General features: G+C 38.7%; 1 protein-coding gene across 2 annotated transcripts in view; it reads right to left on the reverse strand.

Moving 5' to 3' along the window:
- Window positions 1–3,481: 3,481 nt before the first annotated feature.
- soga1 (suppressor of glucose, autophagy associated 1) overlaps window positions 3,482–12,751 on the reverse strand; it is a 62,425-nt gene continuing 53,155 nt past the window's right edge. For both annotated transcript variants that reach the window (XM_048177196.1, XM_048177195.1), the window contains exons 11-14: window positions 10,066–10,326; window positions 8,941–9,011; window positions 7,401–8,853; window positions 3,482–7,290 (exon numbers count right to left, since the gene is read on the reverse strand). In XM_048177196.1, coding sequence (XP_048033153.1) covers window positions 7,138–7,290; window positions 7,401–8,853; window positions 8,941–9,011; window positions 10,066–10,326 — 1,938 coding nt within the window. In that variant the 3' untranslated portion in view covers window positions 3,482–7,137. The remainder of the gene's footprint in view (window positions 7,291–7,400; window positions 8,854–8,940; window positions 9,012–10,065; window positions 10,327–12,751) is intronic.

Below are 12,751 nucleotides of genomic sequence, written 5' to 3' on the forward strand. Positions count from 1 at the left end.
CAGAATAGAACTATTGAGCTTGTTGAGGCTAATGTCACTCCCTTAAAATTGTCAGAAAAAAACAAATTATTTTTAAATAATAATAATTTAAAACTTATTTTAAAGGTGCCATCGAATGAAAAATTCAATTTATCTTGGCATAGTTGAATAACAAGAGTTCAGTACATGGAAATGACATACAGTGAGTCTCAAACTCCATTGTTTCCTCCTTCTTATGTAAATCTCATTTGTTTAAAAGACTCTCAACATAACACCGACTGTTACATAACAGTCGGGATCATTAATATGTACGCCCCCAATATTTGCATATGCCAGCCCATGTTCAAGGCATTACACAAGGGCAGCCAGTATTAACGTCTGGATCTGTGCACAGCTGAATCATCAGACTAGGTAAGCAAGCAAGAACAATAGCGAAAAATGGCAGATGGAGCAATAATAACTGACATGATTCATGATATGATATTTTTAGTGATATTTCACTAAAACTTTCTAAATGTTTCGTTAGCATGTTGCTAATGTACTGTTAAATGTGGTTAAAGTTACCATTGTTTATTACTGTATTCACGAAGACAAAAGCGTCGCTATTTTCATTTTTAAACACTTGCAGTCTGTATAATTCATAAACACAACTTCATTCTTTATAAATCTCTCCAACAGTGTGTAATGTTAGCTTTAGCCACGGAGCACTATCAAACTCATTCAGAATCAAATGTAAACATCCAAATAAATACTATACTCACAGGAATCGATGTATGCATGACGAACACTTTGTAAAGATCCATTTTGAGGGTTATATTAGCTGTGTGTACTTTGTAAATGCACTGTATTATAGTCGAGAGCTCGGGGGCGGGGAGCGCGAGATTTAAAGGGCCGCACGCTTAATCGGTGCATATGTAATTATGGCTCAAAATAGGCAGTTAAAAAAATTAATTAAAAAAAATCTATGGGGTATTTTGAGCTGAAACTTCACAGACACGTTCAGGGGACACCTTAGACTTATATTACATCTTTTGAAAAGGGGTTCTAGGGCACCTTTAAGTCTAAAAGTATATTTGTGGCAGCAACCTAGTCCCAACCTTGATGTTAAAAAAGGACAAATGAAAGTCTAACAATTATTTTGTTTATTAAACGATTATTTTTAAAGGAGCAAATGCCACAGCATAAAGTTGAACAGACAAATTCTGCATGAAGTATTTTAGAAAAATAAATAGGGAATGTGTGATATTTTTCATTTCAATAAAAATAACCATAACACTTGTATTTGAATGGTCCACTTTAGACATTTTACTATGCTTTAATGCGATGATACACAGGGCAACTTTCTGAGCAATGTTGCTTGGGTGCTTTCCATTGAGAATGGGCAACAAATTTCGATCTTAAGTATCCAGATAGAAATTTGTTGCCCATTCTCAATTTGTTGCCCATTCTCAATGGGAAAGTGTCCAAGCAACATCGCTTGGCAACATTGCTCAAAAAGTTGCCCCATGTATCATCACCTTGAGAGTTAGTTGACACAGGCTTTTCACACTGCTCTTAACCCCAGGTTATCATTGTTCAAAACACCATTTCACACTTGTAATTTAGAAGCAGGTTCAGCACCGCTTTTTACCCGGGGTTATGAAACCCTGCTCTGGTTAGTACCGCTTTTGCAGTGTGAAACGGAGCAGTGTTAGAATGTTAAGAGATGCTTAGCAACCGACAACCAATCGCGTTCCTCGTATTATCGTGCTTTGGATAGGCAAGGAAAAAATGCATGTTGTATAACTTTCAGCGTTTGTGTGGAAAAATGTCAAATGGCGACAAAACGCGACAACTGGACTGAAAAAGAGAACTTCTTTCTTACCTTTATAGTCTGAAAAGTTAATTCAGGATTAACTTGATACTACAATCAGTCGGCAAATACTGCAATATACAATATGAGGATGCCAATGCTAATGCCTTTATGTAAACATCAGTACTGCATTCGTCCAATCAGTGACACTGGCACCGCAAATATGCAAATAAGGACTTTAACGCGGGGTTTAGGAATATACAGTGTGAAATGGCAGCTTATAAATACCCAGGATTAATATAAGGAGTTTGAAACGTGAAGCAAGATAACCCAGGATTCCATTTACCCAGGGTTTAGTATATATGACCCAGGGTTAACTATTTCAAGTGTGAAAAGCCTTTTGTAGTTGCAAAGTTAATTATAGTTAGTAGAATGTCTAAAGTGAACCATCAAAATAAAGTGTAACCAAAATAATTTAAGCAGAATTCATGGTTTGAATCAAGAGAACACATTAAAGTACTCATGTGATGAATGGTGAATGGAAAAAATGAATGATATTCAATAAATAGCATTTAAAATTAAAAATAAAAATAAAACTTGGTGGGAAGGGTCTAAGTGCAAGCAAAGACATTCTAAAATGTAAAAATGAACAAACACATAATCACTTATATAAACTCACTAGCTTGTTGTACTGTGGAGTTTGTCTACCAATTTAAATGGGCAGGACAGCAGTGGTCGCAAAGTACACCATAACTCAAAAGTGTGAGTGTGTGCATGTTTATGCTCAGTGGAGAATGAAATGGAGTGTATTATTGCTGTGCATCACAGCTTGAAAGGAAAAACCCTCATATGACATTCAGAGCCACAGCTTTTCCCTTATGGTTTCTTTTTTCTTTTTCTTTTCTGCCTCCTGCATTGAATCACACTATGAATGCTAATGCCAGTGTCATCCCATTGCGACAGGAAATCTCTCTTTTTTTGAATGATGCAACTGTTTGGTCACATCCTGTATCTGTCTCTCTCTCTCTCCGCACTCAGATTCAAATGTAAACTGGTTTATTTTCAAAAAAAGGAAAATCTTGGCAGACAGGAAAATGAAGAATATCACAGATGTTCTTCTCTAGTGAACCCGACACCACACATGCATGCAAAAACACACAAATGATCTTGAGTTTGACTTCCACGGTCTCTTTGTCAGCTGGTGTGTGTGTGTGTGTGTGTGTGTGGGAAGAAGGAATCCAGCTGGACTGAGACTCACAGCCCACAGCTGGACATGAACCGTTGCAACCTAGAGCTACATTTAACACACCACTCCGTCACTCTCTACTACAAAGGGAAGAGACTATAGTAATTTCCTGCTGCACCACCTTAAACACATTTATGCATGTTAAAATAATGTGCTGAGATTAAAGAGTGGAAGTTATATAGCTTGATGAGAAAAAAACTGAATCACAAAAAAATGCTCTTAAAACAGAAAGTGACTATTTAATTTGAATGACATCTGGTGTTGTAGAAAACAACTAATCAATGCTAATTATTTTCTTCATAACTTTCAATTTCACATTTCAGATAACATATGAACAGTTATAATATGCCCATTATTCATCAGCTAATGTTAATTTGTGAATTGTGACAAGTATAAAATTATATTTGTGGCAACAACCTACTGCAATCCCAAACCCAGATGTTAAAAAAAGGAAGTCTAACAAGAAATTTTCAGCACTTTTATTTTCAAAATGTTTCTATTTACACAAAATCTTCTCATGTTTTTAATTCAGGTGAGGAAAGGTACAGAATTCAAGCTCAAAGTTGGCAGAGACATTCAAAGTTTCCTACACGAGGATAGAAAGAGTAAAAATTGTGTATTTATTTACAGTATATTTGATTTCAAGTTAAAACATTTAGAAATCTTCCTCAATGTCCATCTGACGTCATCTTTTTCCATTCAAAAGAGATCTCAAACGGAAACAAAAAAAATATACACGCATTCTCTTTATAATAATTTAGCAATCGATATTGACAACGATAAGCGACAAGGTGTTTTATATATTGCTAGGCATTAAAACAGAGTGATGTGATGACACAAGAGTGATGGAGACCAATATTGTGAATGGAAAGGACAATTAGAGAGCTGCTCCCATGAAAACAGCTCTTTTAAATCTAAAATCACCAACCACATGACCTTTTAAACTTCTGTCAGTGGTTTAAGAATAGCTATAAAAGTGTCTAATTGGCATCATTTACATTCTTCTGCTAAAGTTGGGGAAATTTCAAACCATCAGTGGGGTTTGATGTAAGTCTTGCAGCATTTGATAAATTGGCTGTGGGAGCACTCAAACGAAAAGCTCCTGAACTAAGGTCATTCCCCCCGTTTTTTCAGAGATCATGTGACCAAACTCAGAAGCGTGAATACCAAGACTAAACGGTTAAGGGACACTTGAAGGGACAGTACACCGTTTGTCTGATATGTATAAGTGAGCAAAGCCACAACATCAGACTCGATTCAGGAAACAAACAGGTTAAAATGGCTTATAAAGAAAGGACGGACTGATTACATTTGCAGATTTCACTCGTCCTCAAATTGTATTTTGGCTTCTGAAATCAATTACAATATACACTGTAGACTGAATTTGCACTTCATTTAACTTTATGAATACAGACTTAGTCATTTTTGTCCTTTTCAAGAAACAGAGGGGTTCAGTAGCTAACAGCAGTCTTCTGAAAACATCTATTATTTCATTGCTGGTTCCTCGAAACCTTCCTACTTCTAACAGATATCTTGCTGCTTTAATTTCGAAAAAGGCACTCTAGTGACCTTCAAAATGAAACATGAATGGGTTAAATGTAATATAAGATACAGTTTTGAGTTAAGAGGTAGCTGTGGGACATATGGCAAGGCTGTGACAGATAAAGAGGTGACACTTTCTGGGATATAATAGGCTGGGTTTATAACATCTGACCTTCTTTTTTGGCCAGACACTGAACAATTGAGAAATGTGTTATTCTGAAACTTCACTAATTTAGATCAATTTATAAAAGAACTGAATCAACAAATCCTTATGGCTCGTGAAATGCATACAAAAATGTTGTTTCCTCTAATGTTCTGTCATCAAAGCTAAGAAAAGCACCAGCAAAAAGGACTAAACTTCAGTTTCCGCAGCACCACTCCAACTGGATATTGGAGAAAAACATTACAAGCCACTACAGGGAGGCACACTCATATTACAGTAACTGCATAGCTACATGGACAAACGGTCAGATTATGGATTATATTTTGGGATTATCTGATAAAATCTCACTAATCTCAAAATCTCACTATGGCCAATTAATTAGCATTCAGTGTTTCAGTGTTAAACATATCTGTTTAGAAATGTGATATCTCATAATTAGTATTTTTTGAGGCTTTCAAATGAGTTCTGTAAAATCGGATTATGGGTTTTAATCAGGGTAGACGACATTCAGTTTGGCATGATTGAGGCTGTGAGGGATTGACGTACACTCTGGCTCTGTCCCAAGTGAAACACTAGGGTGTCTAGCGGGGATGGGCAACGTCGGTCCTGAAGTACCACTGTTCTGCAGAGTTTAGCTCCAACCCTAATCGAACACACCTGAAAAAGCCAATCAATGTCTTCAGGATTACTAAAGCTACAGGCAGGTGAGTTTTTTTATCAGGGTTGGAGCTAAACTCTGCAGTACAGCAGCAATCCAGGACCAACGTTGCCCATCCCTGGTGTATAGTATGTCCCATTTGTCATTTTAGGTTTCGGAAGGGTGCTCATAAATGCCCCCTTTAGGCCACTACGCACCTTTTTGCTGAGCCTGCATTGATGCTGACTACTATCCAACAGTCTATGCAGCATTAGTTCACCAAGCTTTTGAATCAGAGGAGGACCGCAAGGACTTAGAATGATATTTAGAACTCAGTTCAGATTTTCCAACACACCCAAAAGTACAACCTATTAAACTGACTATATCCCATACAGTCTCGTTTTCATTTACATTAAATTAAAATTGGCGTCTACCCTAACTAAGGTCTATTAGGTTCATTACAGCATGATGATGGAGGATGGCGAGGTAGACATAGTAAAAATAAAGAAGAGGATTGCAGAAGATACACCCAGCAACTTGTCTTCCGTAGAAGCAGGGGCAATGATAAAAAATTATAATAAAAATGACCATTACACTTTAAAATTCATGAGGACATCCTAGCCAAGGAATGGAGATTTTCGTGCTAGTACTCTAATGTTCAAACACGTATACAGTACAAAGTACCAAAGCAAACAAAACAACTGCTATCCTCTTACTCTACCACTACCAACGTGCTCTTCGTAGACATCTTCAGACATCATAATAAGAATATCAAGTTTTAAATAAGGACAGATTCATAATGTAATATGATCAATCATTCACTCCTTTTTTAGAGAAATCCAGGGGTATATTCTGAGTTTCATATTTTGGCTGGTTTGAAAATGGAAGAAGGTCCGAAGTCATAGCAGAGTGTATACAGTGGTTGAAACAAGCTTTGTTGTTTGATGATTGTCTGTGGAGATCATGAACATAAAACCAAATTGAGACCTTGTTGGTTTTAGGTGGTAGCACTTTCCAGGAAGGAACTTTATTTCTTTGATGCATCAACCCATCAAAGTCAAAAGTGTTCCATTGTAGACTTTCGAAAAGGGTAAGTTGTACATGAACTCGTAGAATCAATCAATGGCTGGTATGGGAAAATTTTACAGCTACTCCAAGCAATGCTATGCCACTGGGCAGTTGTGAGTTTTACTCTTACTGAAGGCAATGTTGAGGTTCTTGGTTTGTGTAGTTCAGCTGCATGCTGTATGTTCCCTTTATATCTACATGAATTCATTAAGACCTGGTGTCAACTTGGGTTTGGATTACTCAAGTTCTCCCATGGGGATCGAAATGGCTGGCTAAGCTGTTCTGTTGGCTGGATAAAGAACAGAGGAATTGCTGAGTTTAAGGAGAGGTCTGACTGAATGACTGTGGAATGGTGGACTTTAAAGTCAGGACTGACTGGTTTACACTGGAATGATGGACTTACAATGTGAAATCTTGACAGTGGAATGGTGGACCTAAAGGAGAGGTCTAATCTTTCTCCTTCCTTGGCATTAAACTGTGCTGGTTACACTGAGGTCTGGTTTGGAAACTCTCCAGATGCAGGAATTCTCCAAGGTCCCATTGTTGTAACCCTGAAGTCTTGTATTTAAGGTATGTGTTTGTTTAAGGGTGTGTCTGTGTGTATTGGCGTATGTGGCAGTGGATTTGTGTGGCAGTTTGTGTGGCGTGAGTGTTGACAGTTGTTTATTTTGTATAGTTTTTGGGAGCGTCAGAAGAGGCCACTCTCATCCTCACTCATTACTGGTATCGAATCGTTCTTCAGTTCCCATGGATGACTCTTGCACTCGATGCTTGCACTGGCCATGGGTATGTCGTGTGGTGGAGCGGGAGTGGCGGGCAAAACAGGACGTGATGGTTTGTGAGTTACAGTCACAAACTGAATCCTGTGAAGAAAAAAAAAGAAGTTTTAAAGATAAATACTTGATTCAGGGTTTATGCTTTGGAGAAAGAGGGAGTTTGTCTAACACAATTAGTTGTTCACGATTAAACTCACCTCCAAGGTACTAGAGCTTGAGCTCACTGCATCCTTTCCGGTGGGTACCAACTCATCCCTTTGTGTTTTCATAAACCGCTTATTGACGATCTTCGTGATATTGTCTGTGCTGATCAAGGCTCCAGGTAGGCATTCAGGCTTTGGTTCGTCCATTGTGCCCGCTGGTGCAGTCCTGCCGCAAACATTTCGAAGAAACTCCTGGACCATGCCGTACTTCTGAGCTCCCGCTTCTCCCAGACCGATACCTATGCTAGGACAAGAAGGTTTCCCAGCGGCTTGTCTCTCTGGGCACGGATCTGCTTTCCATAATGATTCAACACTTCCGGAGTGTTCCACCACACTGAAGAGACTGGTCAAGCCATCATTTAGGCCACTAAGCACTGGGCTGTCACGTGTGGTGGTGGAACGTGCCCAGGCAGAACCGTTCTGGGACCCACTACGGTTATGCAGATTCCAGACACTGCGATCCCTCGAGGATGTTGAGGAGGTCTCAAGTTTTGAGGAGGAGGTGGAGACCCTGCGGGTGAGCTTAGGTGAGCCATATTTTGGAGAGCAACAGGGTCTATCTATGCGACTGTGCACTTTCTCCAGAGATGAAGAGATCTGTCGGGAACGTGCGGATGCAAGTGAGGTGGATGGACGAGGAGACCATGCTTTCCCTGGAAGGCCTCTAGTTGTTGAAATAGGGCCATCAGTTTGTAGGCCAATGCTGACAAACTGTGCTGTCTGCGTTCCTGTACTAGAAACACCAACTGTCTGGCTCCCAGTATCTTTGCTGCACTTCCTCTCCAGGGAACTGGAACGAATGGCCTGTCGTACACAGTTTGTCATCTCCTTCATGTCATCGCTAAGGTTGCCTGAAATTTCTAGTCCATGGAATGGTGCAGAACCTCCTGTCCGTCCTTCAAGCAGGTCTCTGTGCTGCTGTGAAAGTGAGCTCAACCACTGCTCATAAGAGGAGGAAGAAGTGGCGGATAAGGGTGCAGATACAGCAGTCTGACCTGATAGATCTATCATGGCTGCATCCCTAGATGATAGTCCTTGCTGGGGATCCGGGTGGGACTTTTCTTTGACTGGCCTACTCTCCATTCTCCGCACTGTTGGAGGGCTGTAATAGATACGAATACCCGTCTTATCTGGAGCGGTGTAGCTTCTCTGGATGTATTCCTTGCTCAGCTCCAGTCCTGGGAAGCTGCTGTTAGAGTTGGTGCTTGGGCAGTCCCATGTCTTAAATTGGTCACCCTTCTCCAATATTGCCGAATCACTGGTCAGGTACTTCCAATTCTTCTTGTTGAGATCACTTAAGTCGGTGCGAGCCAGAATGGAGGCAGGAGCGGTAGATTGGTGTTGAACAACATTGCACTCTTTTACTCCACTGATCATGTGACCAGGAAGGAACAGACTGGTGTCCAACAGACTCTTAAATTCAGAGAGGGCAGAAACTGATTTGGTCCTGTAAGGAGAGAATGGAGATTATCATAAAACAATCAGGTCTGATTAAAATGGGAATGCAGTTTAGACCTTATGGAAGTTATTTTACCTTTGCAGTGCTGAACTGCTCGTGGCTACATCTGCTAAGGTTTCCTTCTCAGACATTTTATCATGAAGAGACTGAAAAGGAAATGATCTATTTTAGTGAAGTTTTACAGCATGTCATCCCCCCGACACAGTACTCCCATTCATTTATGTGGCATTACTGAGTCAGCCGATATTCTCTTTAGGAAATGAGGTCATTCAAAACAGCTAGTTTCCTCTGTAGGGGTAATGATAGTGGTGTGGTTCATCACGTCTATTTAAATGACCCAATTTCTCTCAATGAGGCATGTTATTAGACTTTTCTTATTCAGGATCTCATATGAAACAAAGAAATTAAACCACAGAGCTTGATTGCCACAAAGAGGCAGAGGGTGAAAGAAAGAAAGAAAGGGGAACGACTATATAGTCTCATCTCTTTTTCAGCCCCATTACTTACAGTGTGGTTAGTACAGACACACTGACCACACTGTTATAGGCTTCTTCCCAACTGGACAACACAAGCTAAGCACAGCCACATGGACATGCAAAACCAGCAATTCCAGATAAGTGATGCAACACACAGGGAGTCTGCCTGCCGGCGCTCTGTGGAAATGTTTAGAGATATTGTCATATCCGCCCATTATGTGAGGGGAGCCCTGAGTCAGTGAACGAAGTGTGGGGATGAAATATGTGCAAAATATGTCATAATGACATGCTTACAGACCAAATAAAACAGATTAAAAGGACTCAGAAAAACATGAAAGCAGGGGAACAAACAAAAATAGGCCTTTCACTTGTCACTAGACCATAAAGTTTATTGTTCACCCAAAAATAAAAATTCTGTCATCGCCTTCCTCACCCTCATGTTGTTCCAAACCCAAATAAGTTTCTTCTGTGGAGCACAAAAGGAGAAATTCTGAAGAATCTGCAGAATCTTTCAGTATTTCTTCAAAAATGTACAGAAGAGTCTTATCGGGTGTTTTTGTGTCCTCTGAAACTTGAAAGTGACCAGCACAGTCATAATTTCTCCTTTTGTGTTCCTCAGAAGAAAGTAAGTAATACGGGTTTGGAATAAAATTAAGGTGAAAAAACAATGACAGAAGTTTAATTTTGGAGTGAACAAATCCTTTAACTCTCACGTGGCACTGACCTGTGCGCCTTTGCTCTGGGCATCTCGTATACGTTGTTCCCATTGGCTTCTTTCCTGGTTAAAGTGCTCCAAAAGCTCCAGCCTCTCTCGGCTCCAGTTCTTCTCACTGATTTGCAGTTGTTTGGTGAGGTCCATCACAGCAGCGTAAGAGTCCGCTAATAAGTGTTGATGCTCTTCTCGCTCCTTCTTTAGCGCCCCCTTGAGGTCTGGAGAGTCCTTTTCACCCCCAGCCACAGATGCCTTCCCCATCTTACCCTCCAGCTGATGACAAAGATAAAGCACAAAATGAGAGACTGAGATAAAAAGAGAATACCTGATGTTTCAGTAACCATAGAAACAACCCAATAATACACACTAAGCATTTGCAGTCAGATGTTGACAGCAGCGCCATCCAGACATCACGATATTTTATAGATATTGTTTGCCATTAAATAATCAGATCAAAATGCAATTAAAGATGCTTAATTTAATAAAAGCAATACTTACATTTATTATTAAGAATATTTAAAATAGACGATTCTTTTTCCAGGTAATATATTTTATTAACTGCAGGTTGTTTACAGTTAACAACATGAGTTGTATCAACACTATATACTGTATTTCCAAGTTTACAATTGCTCAAAACGAGACTCATCCAATTAGACTGTTATGATATTTGGTTATATTTTGTATTATGTTTCCAGCAATAGTAATTATGAAGCTGGCACCCACTTATCCTCTTTTGAATTCCTTCTGCTCTCTCGGTTGGAGCCGCAAATCTTTAGAACTCATAAATTTCATAAGCGTATGCGAGTCAGATTATTAAAACACAGCCTGCTGGGAACTCATCAGACAATGAATGACTAGCTTCTCACGGTAATAATGCCTAATGAGTTTTGCTTTGGATGGCAATAAAAGGTTAATGGGTTGATTAAAAAGGATGAAAGATATTTGTCCCAGATACCTCCTCATAAACCCTAATGATTATGAGAAAGAAAAATTATCCAGAAATTCTTTTATTTTACATCAGACTGCCATGTTTGCAGATTGTTATTTTATTCACCTTTGACTCACATTATATAAATTAATAATAGCCAATGTGCAGCATCAACAGAAGACTTCATAGCATTATGCTAACAGCATTACTGGTATCAATAACCTGTCTTGTTAATACAGTGATAAATCATTTTCTGTGACAGGTTGTTATTAGTGCCACTGAGGTCACAGCTAATACTAGAGCGTCAAGTCCCACCGCTCCCATTCCTCCCTTTATCGCTTGGCTTATTCTCTCAACCACAGTCTTAGAAAAACAAAGGAGGTGCAGTCAGATAAAAAGGAGGAGTGGCAGGGAGTATCGACCTATCAGAGCAGTACTGGAGAAAGGGCTGTCTAGTGTCATTAGGTTCTCTAGAAAGCATTGGGCTATTGCTTTAGGTGCAACCTGATGTGTGTGTGTGTGTGTACTTATTTATTTTCTGCTGTAACCTTTACAACAATGAAGGGAGGAGAGAGTATTTTAGCTAATCTAAACACAACTGATTGCATGCCCAGGCTCTCTAAGCACTGATTAAGACATCTACAGAGTAAACACACTTGACTTAAAGCTGCAGTGCAATTTCTGCTCCATTAGCAGCACCAAACGGATTGGCAAAAATAATGACCATACATACAAGTTTCCCGAACACTCCTCATTACTCCTATTGCATTTTCTTTGAGTATTCTAAAACGCATGTGCCACTGTGCCATTGTGTGTACAATTGCAATTTACACGTTATATTGGCATATTACCTGCTCTTTAAATATTTGCATTGCTGTCTGTATTTTATCAGTGAAAGATTGTGCACCGTCAGCTTTTTTGGATAGTTCACCCAAAAATCTCATCAATTATACATCCTTAAGTTGTTTCAAACCTGCATGAGTTTCTTTCTTCTGTTGAACAGAAAAGAAGGTATTTTAAAAAATGGTAGTTGCCCTTACGGACAAAAATATATGGAAATATACAGCAAAATATATTACATAATACAATTCCATATATGGGAAACTAGTGCTTATTATTTTTCAATATATTGCAATATATGCATTGACCATGAATGGCTATATATTGATACATATAAAATATTTATAAATAACGACAAAAATAGCATTACTTATTCATGGAATGAGTTACAATCAGTGGTTACAACAGACTTCTAGTTCCCAGCATGCTTTGCTTCTGACTGTTAAAGCAGAGTAAATATTAAAATCAAGTGCTATTTTATGTGTTTTGCTCAATATTGATATAGGGGGAGATCTGTTAGTGTTTAAAGTTGTATTATTTTGCAATTTAAAAGGTTTTCTGGTATGTGTGAGTTTTTGGGGTTACCATTGTGTTGAAGAGTAGAGTTTGTGGTTAGGTTTATGATTGGCTTTATGAAGACTATAATAACTTTATTTTTAAAAAGTAACGGCTGTGCACGCTATTGCATAGAGATAGTCTCTATGGTAGAAACTTTGCAGATGTGCTTTTGTTAACTAACTTGAAAATATGAAACATTTAAAATGTAAATTATTATAAAATATAAGAAATGTGTTACATAATATATTTTTACCATATATGTGTTTATATTGCATGAGTATCTGCAATATATTATGCATGCAGTACCATATCTGATCACATATATTTCTATATATTATGAAGTATATTACATACATTATGATATATTAGTAA

Source organism: Megalobrama amblycephala, linkage group LG24, assembly GCF_018812025.1.
Source record: "Megalobrama amblycephala isolate DHTTF-2021 linkage group LG24, ASM1881202v1, whole genome shotgun sequence".
Taxonomy (NCBI): Eukaryota; Metazoa; Chordata; class Actinopteri; order Cypriniformes; family Xenocyprididae; genus Megalobrama; species Megalobrama amblycephala.